The 17,039-nt window shown below is 31.3% G+C and overlaps 4 protein-coding genes across 7 annotated transcripts in view; 2 read left to right on the top strand and 2 right to left on the bottom strand.

Moving 5' to 3' along the window:
* The window catches only part of Plexa (plexin A), a 254,934-nt gene extending 250,574 nt beyond the window's left edge, over positions 1-4,360 (top strand). For all 3 annotated transcript variants that reach the window (XM_083038986.1, XM_083038985.1, XM_083038984.1), the window contains 2 exons: positions 39-184; positions 285-4,360. In XM_083038986.1, coding sequence (XP_082895112.1) covers positions 39-184; positions 285-458 — 320 coding nt within the window. In that variant the 3' untranslated portion in view covers positions 459-4,360. The remainder of the gene's footprint in view (positions 1-38; positions 185-284) is intronic.
* A 47-nt stretch (positions 4,361-4,407) lies between these two features.
* On the bottom strand, positions 4,408-12,200 carry LOC145936633 (patched domain-containing protein 3). Of its 2 annotated transcripts, XM_083038992.1 has the most exons (10): positions 12,103-12,200; positions 9,590-9,696; positions 9,251-9,497; positions 9,038-9,114; positions 8,394-8,841; positions 7,537-7,779; positions 7,142-7,444; positions 6,108-6,672; positions 5,510-5,992; positions 4,408-4,986 (listed from the first exon to the last, which is right to left on the bottom strand). In XM_083038992.1, exons 1-10 carry the CDS (start codon positions 12,103-12,105, stop codon positions 4,616-4,618), a joined length of 2,847 nt encoding a protein of 948 aa, XP_082895118.1. In that variant the 5' UTR covers positions 12,106-12,200; the 3' UTR covers positions 4,408-4,615. The 2 variants fall into 2 exon arrangements, with proteins under 2 accessions (XP_082895118.1, XP_082895117.1); XM_083038991.1 differs by lacking the exon at positions 12,103-12,200 and having other exon boundaries at positions 9,590-10,424.
* The window catches only part of Kair1d (Kainate-type ionotropic glutamate receptor subunit 1D), a 384,639-nt gene continuing 378,405 nt past the window's right edge, over positions 10,806-17,039 (top strand). The window contains exon 1 of the mRNA XM_083038994.1: positions 10,806-10,948. The gene's annotated coding sequence lies outside the window, so the exon portion shown is untranslated. The remainder of the gene's footprint in view (positions 10,949-17,039) is intronic.
* Positions 13,006-17,039, bottom strand: part of LOC145936126 (uncharacterized) — a 5,113-nt gene continuing 1,079 nt past the window's right edge. The window contains exon 2 of the mRNA XM_083038023.1: positions 13,006-13,819. Coding sequence (XP_082894149.1) covers positions 13,457-13,819 — 363 coding nt within the window. The 3' untranslated portion in view covers positions 13,006-13,456. The remainder of the gene's footprint in view (positions 13,820-17,039) is intronic.

Genomic DNA, 17,039 nt, shown 5'->3' with positions numbered 1-17,039 from the left:
AGAAATATATAAAGATTTTTCTTTTACTCTGTTTTTAGGTAAGGACTCTCCGAGTTCGAAGCTATTATACGCAAAGGACATTCCAGTGTACAAAGAGTGGGTAGAGCGTTACTACTCAGATATCAAAGTCATGCCAGCCATATCCGATCAAGACATGAATGCCATGCTTGCCGAAGAATCGAGGGTATCTATTTATCTATTTCTATATTCGCAACGTATGAATCTTTGGATAAGTGTTTTGCCCAACGTATTAACTAATTTATGCTCGTCTAATCTTATTTCAGTTGCACACAACAGAGTTTAATACGAACTGTGCTTTATACGAACTATATACATACGCGGGTAAATACAACGAACAACTAATAGTCACTCTCGAGGAGGACGAATTCTCGCAGAAGCAGAGACTGGCGTACAAGCTCGAGCAAGTGCACAATATAATGGCGGCGGACAACCCCTGATGTACCATGAATTCGATGAAGCACATGACGAAGCCCGCTCGTCAAGAGTTACCCTGCTGAGCGGTCAATCGCGGTTCGATTTAATTCTCGACAACGCGAACGAAGAGGACTGGCCTACCTTGTAATCGATTATCTCAGGTTTCGTGCAAAAGCCAGTTTTTTCTCAGCATAACGCGAATCGCGAGTGAACTAGGGAGAACCCCGAACTAGGGGTTAAACGCCGCGAGTTAACTGGGGATTTAATTAAAGGATTAAGTGTTAAAAATATGTGTCGAAGAGAAGTCTTCTCAGAGGTCGCCGGTTCGTACGTGTGGCCATAATCATAAGCACATTGTCGCATAATTGTATATAAGATATCAAAAAAAAAAAAAAATCATTGTAATAGAATATTAAATGTACGAATCACATCTCGGCGGCCGAGTCGAGTGCAAAAGTAAAAGCGAGATCGTGTTTCCTTCGTCGCGCGGTGATCGCGCACCGATTTGCACCGCGAGTGATTTTAAAAAATGAATATAATAATGAAAACACACACTAGTGATAAGAGAAAGGCGCGAGTGAGGGAATCAGCCGTGATATCGATCAATAATTTGTAAATGTGTTTAAGAAAAAAAAAAAAAAAAAAACGATCGATTGTCGGCGCCGATTAATGGTGATCTGGCGATTTTTAACGAAGAAACATTTCCATCCACCGCTATTCTAGCTGAAATTTTTTGAATTATGTGAACTGACGAATTTTATGAAATAATGATAATTACCGATAATGGTGAAAAATAATTAAGCGATATGAATATATATATGTATATATATTATATACAAATTATATATACATATATATATATACATATATATGGTTGGTATGTCATATGTATATGTGTACATATATACACTTTATACTGGCGCAAGCATGCCTGTGTGTGCGTGTGCGTATATCTAGTATCCGAGGAGGCGCGCGTGCGAGCAGGTAGGGCGGTATCCCGCGTCGAGTATTTTGCCATAATTTTATCACACAAACAAAACGAGATTGCAAACGAGTCTCATTCGCTCACACACGCTTATAAGCGCGCTGTCGCTCGCTCCATAGCTCGGCAGCGCTATACCGCGCGCACGCGCGTATTTAACGTGGTGTATTACGTATACTTACACGGCGCTCGAGAAGGAAGGAGAAGAAAAAAAAAGAGTCATCCGCGCAAAAACGGAGACAGACTGTGTACTAGTTAGTAGGTAATTAATCTATGGACTATTGGCCACGCGCGAGGCCAGCTCGATGTGACGGTTGTGTTGAGTGTGCGTGCTTCCCCTCCTTAGTCTCCGCGACTCATCGTTCCATTTAATCGTTCATTCCTATATCATCGTGCATCCATCACCGATGTCATCGTCGCTATTTCATAATCATTGATAACTTCATCCTTTTCCTCCCTTATTCTTACGCCCTTCGCCATCTCCTCTCTCTATCTTTTCCGATACTAGAGTTGTAACATGTCCACTATCAAAACTCTCCTGTTCTTCCTTCACCCTCCTACGATTCATCTTCATGCCATTTTTAATCTCTCTCTCTCTCTCTCTCCCCCTCCCTCTCTCTCTCTCTCTCTCCCTTGTAATGCTTCAACGCCTCCGTCGTCATATTGTTGTCACTCTTAATTATTGTAATATATAATGAATAACGATCACTGTTGAGTATTGTCTGATTGTAATACATTGATATTGAATTGATATTGAATTGATAATCATTAATTAAAAGCGTAACATTAACTCTGTGGATGTAGCCATATTGGTGTGCATGAAAGTGAGCCGCGTGAATGGGGTGTGTACTTGATCGAAAGCCGAAAGCATTGCATAAAGAAAAAAGACACGTGTGTAACATTTTTGAATTGTATTTCCGAGCTCTGACATTGCCGGAAGGTCGCTGTCTCGATGAACAAAGTTGTTGGATCAATTTATTATTCTCTTCGTATTTATCATGTAATCTACGATATGATTCTCTCGTCTGATTTTATATACTAATAAAAAAAAAATAAGCTTTAAAATAATTCAAAGCTAAATGTTTCTCGCAATTAACGTTCTGTCAATGCGTGCGGCTGGTAGCGAATGAATTGTCAAACGTGTGAGTGTGTCCTGTGCGTCAATTCAATGTGCAGTTGTACGTGGAGAAAGTATTTATTGCTCAAAAAACATCGGAAGACCGTGGTGGAAAGCTAAGGAAAGCGGAAAAAAAAGATACGGGGGAATCCTTGGGGTATAGGTTCACGGAAGAGGAATTGGGGGGAGGGCGAATGAAGAAAGAGGGACAGACAGGTGGTATCTACGCGGTGGCGAAGACACATCGCCAGACAGGGTAAATTAATTTGCGCGACACAAGAGGTGAGAAATTTATAAACGACTAAATGATGATGATGACGGGTCAATCAAACAACCACGATGATTTCTCTCGAGGCGTGAACATATACGCTCGTTGTTTCGTCCGCTGTTCCGCGCAGGAGGACGGGGCGTGCGATATCCTCCCCCGCGCACGCCGACTTCAAATGGTACTAATAAACCCAAAGTGCCTCTGGTAGATTTTTGGGCATAAGCTTGAGTAATAAAGACTACATAGCGTTTACTATTAAAAAGAAAAAAAAAAGACGAGAGAAAGAAAAAGAGAGACACGACTACGACGCGATCGCTGATAAATAATAAAAAAACAATAATAAAGAAAAACAAAAACAGAGGAAGAGAGAGGTAAAAAAATAAAAATAAATAAAACGAAACATAGCGAGAGCGCTTCTCCGAGCGCGCCTTCCGCAAATTCCGGATATTGTACGCAAAAGGCGGGCGGAGAGAGAATGTTTTTTGCGTACCGGATGTGTACGCGGTGCGTACGCTAATTACACGTTTAGATAGATATTAACGTATAGTCGGTAGCCTAGTCTCTATGTCGGTGTCTGTCTGCCCTGAGTGTCTTTCCCACGGTGTACCCCCTAAAAGTGCGTGTGTACCTTGAAACCCTGGTGAGCAGACGTACGACTTCTTCACGGTCCACCGCCTTCGGTCACCGTCATCCTCGAATCCCGCCTCTTTTCCATATCTGTATGTCCTCCCCGGCCGTGTATACTATTGTGAGAATCCTCGCCATCCCGATGGGCCCGATTCCTCCTTAAAACTCCCCTCCTCCTTCATCTTCAATCCCTTCTTCCAATACCCCGATATCCCGTCTTTTTAACACGACTAACTGTGCTCACATCACGCGTCATTCGCCACAATTACCGATCGGCACATTTTGCTAAGTAAATATTATTATGATTATTATTATTGTATCGATGGTTCCTCAATCAATTATGAAATGTACGAATCCCGATTTGTAAAATTCGAACTTAACTAAGAAGATGTGTAATAACTTAATCACCGTATCGTTCGTGCGTGGCTTGCTGCCGCGGCAGTCTAACTACCGTCGTATAATTGAGTATGGAGTGCGCGCCTCCGAGAATGTTTCCGGTGTACGCTGAATGAAAGAGTATATCTGTGTGTCCACTATGTCCCTGCCTCTCTGTGTGTCTTGTTCGAGCCGTGTATGCGTACTCCGTACCCTCTCACTGTCGTTCCACGGATTCGTCTGACTGTGCTAGGCTGAGAGGGGTAAAAAGGAACGAGTTGGAAGAAGAGACAAAGAGGACGGGGTCGAATGAATGAAAGGTCGAACGAATGTCAGATGGACTGTGCAAGACTGAGAGAGGCAGCGGAGGGAGTTCGCCAATCAATCCCGAGGTCGCTCCCTCGCCGCTCATTTTTACGTCATAATTATTAATTACAATTATACATGAAGGATAAACGCATCCGGCAAAACATGATTACGTTACGTTTATATAATAGTCATGTTCCTTTCCGATCGATGATAATTGATAATAAATCTATATCACCTTGCTACATTATTTTGTACTTGTTTTTTTTATTTCTTAATTTTTTGATAATCTTAATATATATATATATATATATATAAATATATATATAAATCTATAAATATATAATACCGTTTTTAAGTTATCTGACGTATTATTATTATTAATTATTATTTTTGTATAAATGTGTGATTACTAGTACGGATAGTGTAATAATTTTGTATGTTTATTGAACCAAAAATAAATATTATTGATAAAGAACGAGGATGCTTGAACAAACTATCCGTTTCAATCTTCATCGTCAACCACAGCGGTGGACATTGGTTGTGGTCGCTGTTTCATACGTAAACTCGGTGGCCCGATAATGCTCAACACGACTGGCAGCATGATTAATCCATGCCAGAGCCCGAATAATATCACCAGAAAGAATATCTTAAAGAAGGCTACGAACACATAGGACGTGGAGAATGCCAGCATCGATACGGCGAGCAACGTCGAACCCGCGCCGTATGCAACTGCAGCCCCGATATGTCTGACCGCGATCAACGCTCGAGTTGTGCGAGGAGAGTCATCGTCATCCTCTGGCGACTCGGTATGCAAGAAGGCATGCGCGACGTGAGCGGCATAATCCACGCTTAAACCGATAGCCAGCTGGAGACCTGCACAAGGGAATCTCTCTGAGATAGCAGTCGACTCGAAACCACCTAATCGACAACCGAGGAGAGACGTTTGCTCTGAGCAACAATATTGAAAAGAGAACTCGGAAATTACTCGCGCGTGTTGTTAAGAATAATTTAAAAATGCATAACAATACTTCAGTTTTATATACTATAGGATAATGAAAGCTGGTAAGTTTGTTCTCAGTTACTCTTCAGATATTTTTTATAAGCGACTTGTCGATCTTGCAACATAGGTATCCCTTTAGTTTCTGAACAGCAGAATGCCTTTATCGAAATGTCGATGACAACGATATTTTCATAATGAACTAATTCACAAAGAATTTAATTAATATTTTATAAAATTGACATAGAAGCTGGATATTCGTTAAAAACGTTTCTTCGATTTTATCAAACAGTTTTCCTTCGATTTATCATATTTATCAGATATTTTTATCTTTCACATGTAGTATACTATTTTATAAAATAGTGAAACAAAATAGAATTGTGTAAAAAATGTACTCACCAATGCTGGATACCATGTCTATCGGTTGTCCCCAGAAATACATGAAGCCACAAACGTTTAGAAGTGTGAGAAGTATACAGAGTAAAATCCAACAACAGGTCTGCACTTCGGCGATAAGTATTGCTGTAGTACTCATGACACAGATCAACGCCAGGAGAAGGTTTCGCGTTACTTCTTGAGTGATCAGTTTATCGGAGGTCCAGGGTCCAAATGCTTTGCACCACACTGTTGTGTAGCCTTCAATTTGCGCTTTGCTCACTAAGTATTTACTGTCATCCATTGCTGGAATCCACTCAGAGGGACTCGTAAACAGTATGAATTTAAATTCAATGGTCGCTGCTATGATTCGAGGAGCATTCTTTCCACACGTAAAAGTTTCGTTAAACACAAAATTTCTCTGATATTTGCCACCACCTCGGCTAATGAGAAATTTCGATAGATAATGATGGAAATCGTCATCTGAAATCTTCGTGGTTTTCAAATCTAAAACAAGAAAACATTCTTTGATTACTTTAGGAATATCTTTTTTCAGAATTAAAATAAACAATTTATATTTTACAACTTTAGATGAATTTAAATAAATGATACAGCAAATGACCTGTGTCATAGTACGTCGACACGAATTTTGCGAAGTTAATCGGCCAAGGTTCTATATTTTGTACAAAAGACGCATTCTGTAAGTGTTCTGTTAAAGATATTATCTCAGAAAATTCAGAAGCATAATCAATGTCGTCTCCCATAAGAACGAAAGCTTCAAATCCTTGATCAAATTCTTGAATGTATGTGTTTATGTATTCGTCCAAGTATGATCCTTTCGGCAGCAACAATGCTGGATCAAATCCCTGTTTTAGTTGAAGCGTGCCCACGATACTTATCGACATTGTTGCAAACGTAATTATTATTATAATAATTTTGCCTGGCAAAGTTAGTATTACACGCGAGTACAAAACATGTATAATTTTCCAGGAGAATGCATCGCTCGGATCCGATAATTTGAGCGTAAAGTTTTCATGCACGATACATGGTAACATCCCATTTCTTTTTTGTTCTATTCTTTTGGAGTCTAAGGTAAAACATGCAATAAAAAATGTAATTTGTAATAAATATGTCACGAATATCCCCACTGCAGCATAGATGCAAAACGACCGAAGTGATGGTAATATCTAAAAAGAAACATTATATATTAAGAAAGTCGCTTTTTTTCAATCATAATTATTTCTGTGTAAAAGCAAAGAATGCATAACGTAAATCAAGTGACTTGACAACTGTTATATGTATTAAAACTAATTTATCTAAATCAAATCTAGATTGTCAATCTATTTTTTATATGAAAGCAAATAGAGAAAAAATATTCTATATAAAAACAAAATATTTTGTAGGAAGATATATTCATAACATAATAAAAAATTGTTATTCAGTCACAAAATCAAATTAGAATTTTATTACAAAATTGTGAGAAGGAACATTATCTAATTAAAAATTATAATTAAAAATTTTTTCGCGATTTAAATATAATTTATTTAAAATTTAAATTTCGGAAGAAACAAATAGAAGTCATTAAATTCGTAAATTAACCATAATATGATAAATATTATGCATTCTTCTGCATATTACAATTAATCCTATACGTACTGTGGTAGCGCCAATAAGGAACGCCACAATGTCAGTAAATGAAGTAACAGTAATAGCAGAAGCGGAGAGACTTAACGTAAGCCCGATCTTTTCTGTCAGTGATTTACTTAAGTTTAATTCGTCAGTATGTATCTGTTTCCAAAATGCATGGAATACAAAAATATCATCTACCCCGAGACCTAAGAGTAAAAACGGTAAAGACGTATGTATTGGGCCATATGGAACGCCAATTAGAGAACATATTCCCACCGCAAGTATAAATGCAATGCCCACAGAGAAAAGACCAACACTTGTAAGACAAGACTGCATACAAAAATGAGAAAATTTCGATCAATCATCAAATTAGAGGAATTTATATGATATTCATGCAATAATATATACTGAAACACACATACCCGCCATTCCACCCAATTATAATTGGACAATATCGTTAAAACGTACAAAAACATTAATACAACTCCTATAATCAATTTATCTATATCTCGAAACATAGCTGTCCCGGTAAGATCCCCATAGCTTCTGCCTGCTTCATAATAAAATGCCAACGAATCGTTAGTTTTCTCACTTTGCAATTCGTTTGAAAACTTCTTAGCAAGTTTCAAAAAAGCTGATTCCCAAGTTAATACTTCGTATGTTGCCTGTGTATAAATGACTTTTCATTATAAACTATTTATCGAAATTTTATATCTGTTTACTATAAAAACTGGGATTGATACTACAAATGAAAGTAAAACAGAATTTGCAGATATAGTAAAAAAGATATATTGTAATTAATAATAAGAAATAAATTCTCTATATCAAAAACAGATGTTTAATTTAAAATAAATTTACGTAAATACTATAATTATGATTAGATATTTTTAACATTGAACCATGAAAATTTATGAATTAATAATAAAATATAGATAAGAATAAAAATATCATATCTTTATAACCATAATCTTACAATTAATATTACAATTTATAATTGAGACTTTCAGACAAATTATTTTTATCTTTATATGAGATGAAGGTAATATAAGGCCTAAATCATATATAGATAGTACATCAAAAAATTTCATTAATTAAATGATAATTTCTCTTTTTTTTCCTTTCTTTTATTTAATTTTATTTCTGACTTTTTTAAAGCAATTAGATACAACTTAATTTATAATTAAAATTTAAGATTTTGTATCTAAAATTTATTCAGCATTAAGATATTTATTAACAGATATGTTATGATTTAGGCCTCTCGTCATCAAACTCACCTTACCCAATCAGCAGTTCCCGCGATGTTTCCAGTTTTATCCATGTCCACATCACGAAACTTGATGTGAATCATTAACTGCGTCTTTATTGCTGTTGCAGCAATAATTCTACCTCTTTCATCTAAAGTTACGCCTCCCAAAAGTTCACTGAAATTCATGGCGTGGCCTAAGGTGGGACTGACTTTTACTGTATTTATCTTTGCGATAATCTCTTCTGTAGTGTCTTTTTCAATTTTAGCACTATCAAAATTCCATATATCTAAAATACTGAACTTAAGGCAAGCCATAGGCAAACTATTAATTACGTTGCAATAAAACTTAGTATCAGCGTAAATAGCGGGTTCAAACAAAGTTTGATTAACTTTCGAAGTGATATCATCGTCAAAAAAATCATCTTCTGAGACAGAGCTTTGTCTTTTTCTTCTACGCATAAATCCAACAACAGAAGGAATCCTATAAATAAAAATATTGCATATTATTATAATAATTAATCTTTTTCTTGCAAATAAAAACATTAAATATATCATATATTAAATAAATCTTTTTTCAATTTTTTTTAATATAAGAATTCTATAATATTAAAATGTAAAATTTTGTAGTTTAATAGAATTTCCATTAATTGTTTAAATTTCATATCTTTAATACTTACTTCATACAAACATTTGTCCAAGAAATTTTCTCAATTGGTGTTTGAATAGAGATCATTTGTTTAGTTATTTCATTTAACTGCGCAACATAAAAAAATATATTTTGCATAATTATATATATATATATATATATTCCCATTATATAATTAATTTCATTATAATTAATTGGATATAATAAGAATTACGAAATAAAGCATTTATTGAATTATATATACCCTAATGAGTGTTTGCTGTTCTAAGACATTGTTACCAGTCAAAATAAATGTTTCAATTCGTAAACCTTCCTCAAAATGTGTCAATAGCCAATCAGTATCTAATGCAAAACTAGATTCTGGTGGAGACCAAAGCTTGACAGGATTTTTTTCCTGTCGAAAGCGAAACAAACCTGAGAGACAGATTAACATTATAATAAAACATCCGAGTATCCACTTGAATGGATTTTGAGTAATATGTATTCCCAGCCTGTAAAAAAACAAAACCATCATCATATTATTAAACTAATTGTACATCATTTATCATTATTAATTCTTCTGATTGTAAAATAAAAGTTGTACCGATAAAACAAATGTTCTGTCCCCTTGGATATGCGTACTGGTATGCTACGCCAAAATCTATGGTACGATTGTTTTCTAGCACGATTCTCGTGCAGTTCCATCCTTCCCTTGGTCATAATAAAAGGTCAGATAATAATGTTGATATTAAAATTGCATAAAAGAAGGCAATAACATCTACTTGATGTAAATGGCAATTTAAATTCTATTTGTCCACTAAACAGATGAGTATTATGAGTATATGTGCGTGTATGTATGGCACTAGTATGACTGTGCCCTGGATTAATTATAAAATACTCTTTATACGAATTTCTTATATCACACAATCACTTTTTACGTATTTCATGGCACCTTATAACCTCCAAATGCGATGCACAACATAAATCTTTGTCTATAAAAGTTACATCACGATAATTAGATATATCACAGTAAGTAGTATTTATCGTAGAGACATAGCACTTTAGAATAATACTTTGCACTGTTATTCATTGCAGATATTTCTTATATAATTCTTTGTTTGCCTTGCATTTTCTACACTCGCTCAGATCTTTCACTCTCCCTTTCTTCCTCCGAATATATATTTATCTCGTTTTAAATGTAACAATTCTAGGGAGTAAAACAAACAGACCCTATAATGCGCTGTGAGCTATCTCTGATCCAATTCCCTTTATAATTCCTTTATTAAATGCTAATGCAACAGTGGCCATGATTCTTATGTACATACATACACATACATATACATCATAACCATTCATAACGTCATTCATTTAAAACGAAACAATTTAAAGCCTCTGTATATATACATTGGACATTAGACTTGCGATTGCTTTATCGATTTAATCTTTCTTATCGGTTATTTTTATGAAAAATTCTTAAATATCCAATTTAATTATACGAAATATCTCAGATTCGGTTTTTTCTCAATTTTTTCTACTTTTAATGATAATTGAAAAACATTTTTTTTGATTGAATAATATATGAAATAAAATATATCATTACATATTTCTTTTCTATAATTTTTATATTTTGCTAAAAATATTTAAACAAGATAATCACGTAAGTTAATAAAGCAGTTAATTAAATTTATTTAATTCGAGCTAATGCAAAATTTGAATTTTGCGCGTCCTTGAACGATGGCCACGTGACGAATTTAGTGCGTGAAGTGATCGGTGTGCGCAACACGTATTAAATTTGAATAGTTTCGTTATTAAGTAGTGCGGGTGCGAGCAGGATCATACACACGAATCCGTATTGCTAGAAATTTCCCAATTTCGTCGCATTTAATCGGCCGAAGCAAGGATTAGGATCAACGAGAGCAGAGGGATAGATATCTAGTTGACGTGGAAATCAACATTAGTGGAGGTATGTGTCGTATTGATTGGCCATTTATTGATGATTGATAGATTAATGTACATGGTTATGGTTCCTCACGACGCGACGTGTGCTGCGGCACATATAATGGGTGGCACAGAAAAAAAAGATTATTGTTTTCTCGCATTAGCGTATTCATATTTATGTACACTGTAATATGATTTATGTATGTACAATGTAATATATAAGAAGTAACATTATTTAGCAGTGTGTGTGTGCGTGTGTGTGTGCGATACATCGCTACAATCTGAACGCATATATATGATCTCTTATGAACGGTTTTTATAGATTTTTAAAATCTATATTATTTTCATAATTAATCATAAATTTTATTTACATATCTGTATTTCAATCTAATATTATACAGTAGAAAAATCATATAAAAAATAACATTGTTTAAGAGAAATATGATTTAAAAATTAAAATTCTAATTTTTCGTATATAAAATATATAAATTCCGGAGAATATATATATATATATATATATATATATATATGTATGATGTGTGTGTGTGTGAAATATATATTCTACTTGTAATGTGTGTCTGTAATGTGTAATTAGTATATAAAAATAATCTTTTCTGTGTGATATTTTATATATATAAATACATATTATGATAATATATATTGTACATATTATTTATATGTGTAAATAAATAATATGTACAATATATATTATCTTTGTATAGTTTATTGTACGACAATATTAAATTCAGTTTGTTTAGTTTATACAGTAATAAAAATATATCGCGAATGCAAACAAATTATCAGATGTTTCTCGTTACGCAATATTTTTTACTTCTGTTTAATGTGATTAAATATAAAGAATCTGAATGGGGGAGGGGGGATTGTAGAACAATCGTTATTGCATCACAGTTTTCAATTCAAAGATGTATCGTATATTGAAAAGCGATGATACTTCATATTTTACGCTTTGATTTTATGATCGCTTTTGCTTATAGCATTTAAGATGCAATTAACTCTCTGAGAAGAACAATTTCTAAAAGAACATATTTATTATTGCATAGAAAAGATTATTGTTGTATACTAATCACATTACAGACACACATTTACAACATATTTTATATAAAAAGCATAATAATATTAAGCAAAGTTAAGAGAAAAACTCCGCTTTTAACGACTTACCATGCAGTCGATTTAATTGCCGCTGGAGAGACTGAAGACTGAAGAACTAATAATATATAATGTTGAGAAATCCAATCTTGAGATGAGGATTATTACGTCATAGCATAAAAAATGTTATAAAAACAGCATAAGAAAAAAAAATACTGCATTTTAAAACATATGTAAAACAGTATAACAGAACGACTTCTAGATTCTTAGTTAATTTTGAAATCTTGTTTAAAAAAAAATTATTTTGCAATATTTCTTATATATATGATCTTTTATTTCCATAATTACAGCACATGGTTGCACGTTAATTGTTTATTCTTGTTTATTATTATTCTCTTTCTTCCACAAAAATATCTTTTATAAGATAATGATTCTATCTTGGAATAACAATTTTGATAATATTGATATTATATAATTACTTCAATAATTTATTTGTATGTTAAATACGAAATTTTTAAATAATTAATATTACAACACGTTGCATAATTTTTATGGGCAAACGATTAATGGTGAAATAAATAATCGCGATAACATTTTGCTTTTACATTAATATGCAAATGATACATAATAATGCACATTTTTATATTTAACATTTTTTATTTGGATTTACTTTGAATTTAAAACAAATCAAATATATATATGTATATAACAAAAAAAATATATATATATATTTAATTTGTTTTAAATTCAAATTAAATCCAAATAAAAAATGTAAAATATAAAAATGTGCATTATTATGTGTCATTCGCATATTAATGTAAAAGCATAATGTCATCGCGATTATCCAAAATTTATTTCACCATTAATCGTTTGCCCATAAAAATTATGTACCGTTTTGTAATATTAATATATATACACATATATATTTATATATAAATTTTATTTAGAATAAATATTGCGAAATATTATTTTATTTTTACATAAACAAATTTTCTAAGGAAAAAGTCAGTTATTTCAATATGTTTAATATGTTTAAATTTATTTAAAAAAATTGATCTAGATTATTAAAGAGGATATTTTTATTATATCTCTTATTATTAGTGCACTCGTTAAATAATTGACTCGTGCCTGTTAATTTTGCTCGCCACGTAATAAAGTAATAAAAAATAATAAGGTTCTGAATGACGGGAAACAATTGAAATCTTATGTCAAAAGCTTCATATTAATTAAATAAGTATTACAATATCATGTATAATTTAATATATCTCTTTTTTTCTTGCAAAATATAAATCTTGTAATAAAATGAGCAATAATAATAATATGAAACATAATTAGATATTATTTTTAAATGCGTTTTTTCATCTACAAAAATTATTTTATAGTACAGCGTATATAACTAACATAATCTTCTCTTCATTATCTTAAATCAATTTTGAGAGAGAATAGTGTATCTCACTGCAACGATTGCACATATATAAGTCAAAATGCAATACAAAATCATAAATGAGTAAAACTTCCAAGAAGCAGACATTTGTAGAAGTTGCATATGCATCAAAGTATATAAGATACTGATTAATGCAAAACTCGGTATTAAAATTTTCACTATACAATTACATGTCTCGACGTTTAACCAGAGCGGTGTAATAACTATAAAAGGGAGAACCGTCTCGAGATCCTTTCGATGAGCGCTCCGTATGCGAATCACGTCAGGATGACCATCGCCGGTTGAACATAAAATTATGTTTGACTTTTTTTTCATCCACATTCTATCCTCTTCGCTGTGAATCACCTAGGCAACAAATAAAATCGCGAACAAAGCTGATTAGATCGGAACGTAATTTTGACTAACTCACATAAATAATAAACATTTTTCTTTATTAGTATAAAGATTATATTTATTTATCACATTTCTACGGTGATTTTTACGATAACATTTTAATAAAAAAGAAAAACACGTGACACGTGAGATACGCGGGATTGACAGAACAACGAATATCAAAATTTATCTGGAACGAATGTCCCCATTTGTCATTCCACCGAGAGTTCTACCGCGAAAGAAAAAGGTTTTAATTGACTGTGCGCGCTTGAAAGCTTTTATTTCGTGCACACAAGCTGTTCTTTCATTTTTCATTTTATTGCGTATGTCATATATATGATAAAATACTACATTTGAGAAAAAGATCTATTTCTAGATTGTAACAAAGTTTAATTTCAAATTTTCCAAAATCGATTTAATTTGCATTCCAATCTGGATATATGTATATCCGATTTCTATGTATTGTAGGACAATAATTCAAAAATTAATTCAAACTTTAGTACAGGATTTCATTGTATTTACAATTTTTGAAAAAGAATTACGATTTAATTTAACATTCTGATTGCAATTTTGTATATGTGTATAATTAATCCAAAAATTTGCTTCAATGTTACACTTTAAATTTCATTAATAATGTTTCGCAAGCACTCTTGAAATAATGCTAATAAAAAAATTTTGTCTTTTATAAATGTTATAAATAATTACAAAATTATATATATATATATATATATGTATAATTTTGTTTTTTATGATTGTTGTAACTATTTATAACAATTATAAAAGTAAATCTTTTTATTAATATTATTTCAAGAGTGTTTGGGAATTATTATTATTGAATTTTAAAGTGCAATATTGGGGGGACAAACTTTTCTTTTAAAATAAAAAAATTGTTTATTATCGGTACACTTTTATCAAACGCATAATATTTTTTTATGTTATGTTTTTATCTCTTTCATATTTCTCATAATATTTCTGTTGTATATTTCTCAATTATTGAAAGCCGTATTGATATCTTATATAGTTTGCAAAAACATTTTATTTTAAAATTTGCTGTAATATAAAAGTCTCACAATGATTGAAAATATATACGAATTAAGAATAACCAGCATTTAATATACTAAATATGACTCTCTTGATAAGAATACATATTTATTTCATACTTAAAACAAATTAAAATAAATATCATAAAAATATATACCTAAATTTTATTGTTGATTAAAATAAGAATCGAAATTTCAGTGTGCGCAGTGTGCACTGACATACTGCGCACACTGCATATTCTACGAAATCAAATTATGCTGATGTTTAATAATTCAACCTTATGTATATCTTTGAGAATAGTCGACACATTCGTTTCGTATTATTAATTGCACAATTTGCAAGCAGAATCAATTATTCCTCCCCCCCCCCCCTCTGTCTCTCTCTCTTCTTGATACCTATAAAAATTTCGATTAATTCTGTCCAATTTAATTAAATCCAATTTAAGTTAACTAGAACTAAAATATTTATTTTTCTTGTAACAATAATACATTTCATGAAAAAAATGGCCGATTAATAATTATGATTTAAAATTAAAATTAATTTTTAATTAAATTGTTATATATTGATATATTGAGACTGTCGAATGTGTATGTATTAGTGAACAACTTTTACAATCACGTACATACATAATTAACTGTCAACCAACAGCTGTTTAAATTACATAAAATCGTACAATTTATATTGCGGATTCAAAATGTCGGGAGTGTCGAGTAATATGAGGCGTTTATTGTCAGAATGTTAATCTATGTGTGTAATTATAATTAATTATATAGTTTTCGATATTCACATAATCTAGATTTATTCTAATATTATTATATAACCACTCTTTACAAATATCATATATGATACAAATATCATATATTTTGCATCGGAAGTAAATTCATAATTATCACGTTATTAGTATAGACACTGGAAATATCGAAATGGCAGAAAATTAAGCACGTTTAAATCAGAAACTATAGAAATATATAAGTATTATAAAAATTTGAAATTGTATAAATAACATTTGTATAAATAACATCTTTATGCTAATCTTTATGCCATGCTCATGATTGGACGAGTATGTTAATTTCTATGATTATAGCACTATTGACATCGGCAATATCGAATTAAGTTTTTCTTGAGATCGATAAATTGTGCAATAATAATTCCAAACTGCGTATATAAAACGCTGACGTACATAAATTAAATGCCACGAATATCGAATCAAGAAGCACGTTTAAATCAAAAACTATAGAAATATATAAGTAGAAACTCGAAATTGTATAAATAACATCTTTATGCCAATCTTTATGCCATGCTTCAATTTAATTAATTTTCATGCTGTATTTAATATTGTGTTGTATGTTTGATTGTATATGCGTGTGTGTATGCAACATTCTTGTATATTTTTTTTTAAATACGTCAAATAGTGAACATTACTGAAATATTTCAAAAATATATAAAAATAATAAAAAATATAAAATATATATAAAAATGTTAAATCAACATTATGTAATATATAATCTATATACAATCAATATATACAATTATAAATGCAATCAAATATAACGTTATATAAATACATCATAAAAATGTTAAATTAATAAAAACTTCACGTTAACAAAAAGCAAATCTTTATTTATTTAAATCAAGATTGTTTGTACTTTGCATTCACGCAAAGTATTTAAAACAATATTCTATATAACTATAAGAAAAATAATTGTATAATCTGTTTATAAGGCAAATGGGCAACAAAAATACAGCAAATAAATTAATTTATTCATTATACATTCAAAACTAGTTTTATCTTAATATGAAGATTATTTACTTATACACTATTTTTTAAACATTAAACAAATTAAATGAAATAAAAATGAAAATATTTAACAAATGAAAGGAAATTGAAATTTTCAACTAATTTTTTTATTTCTTCTTAATATTATATTTGAAAAAAATTAATTAAACCTGTGTTTATTTTGTTATTATTTTAATACTTACAGAACGATTCTGAAATAACAATTACATTAGAAATGAATGAATAAAATCGCTCTCTTTTGGATTAGTATTAATTAGTTCTATAGACTATCTTTTTAGAGGATCTTTTTAGAGAATCAGGCACAAACCAAAAATTAGAATTAATGATAAATGAATAATAGAATAAATTAAGAAA

Source organism: Prenolepis imparis, unplaced genomic scaffold (assembly GCF_030444845.1).
Source record: "Prenolepis imparis isolate NDT839.2.m4 unplaced genomic scaffold, iyPreImpa1.0 SCAF_5, whole genome shotgun sequence".
Classification (NCBI taxonomy): Eukaryota; Metazoa; Arthropoda; class Insecta; order Hymenoptera; family Formicidae; genus Prenolepis; species Prenolepis imparis.
Note: the sequence above shows the minus strand (reverse complement) of the source record. Positions and strands in the feature narration are given on the sequence as shown.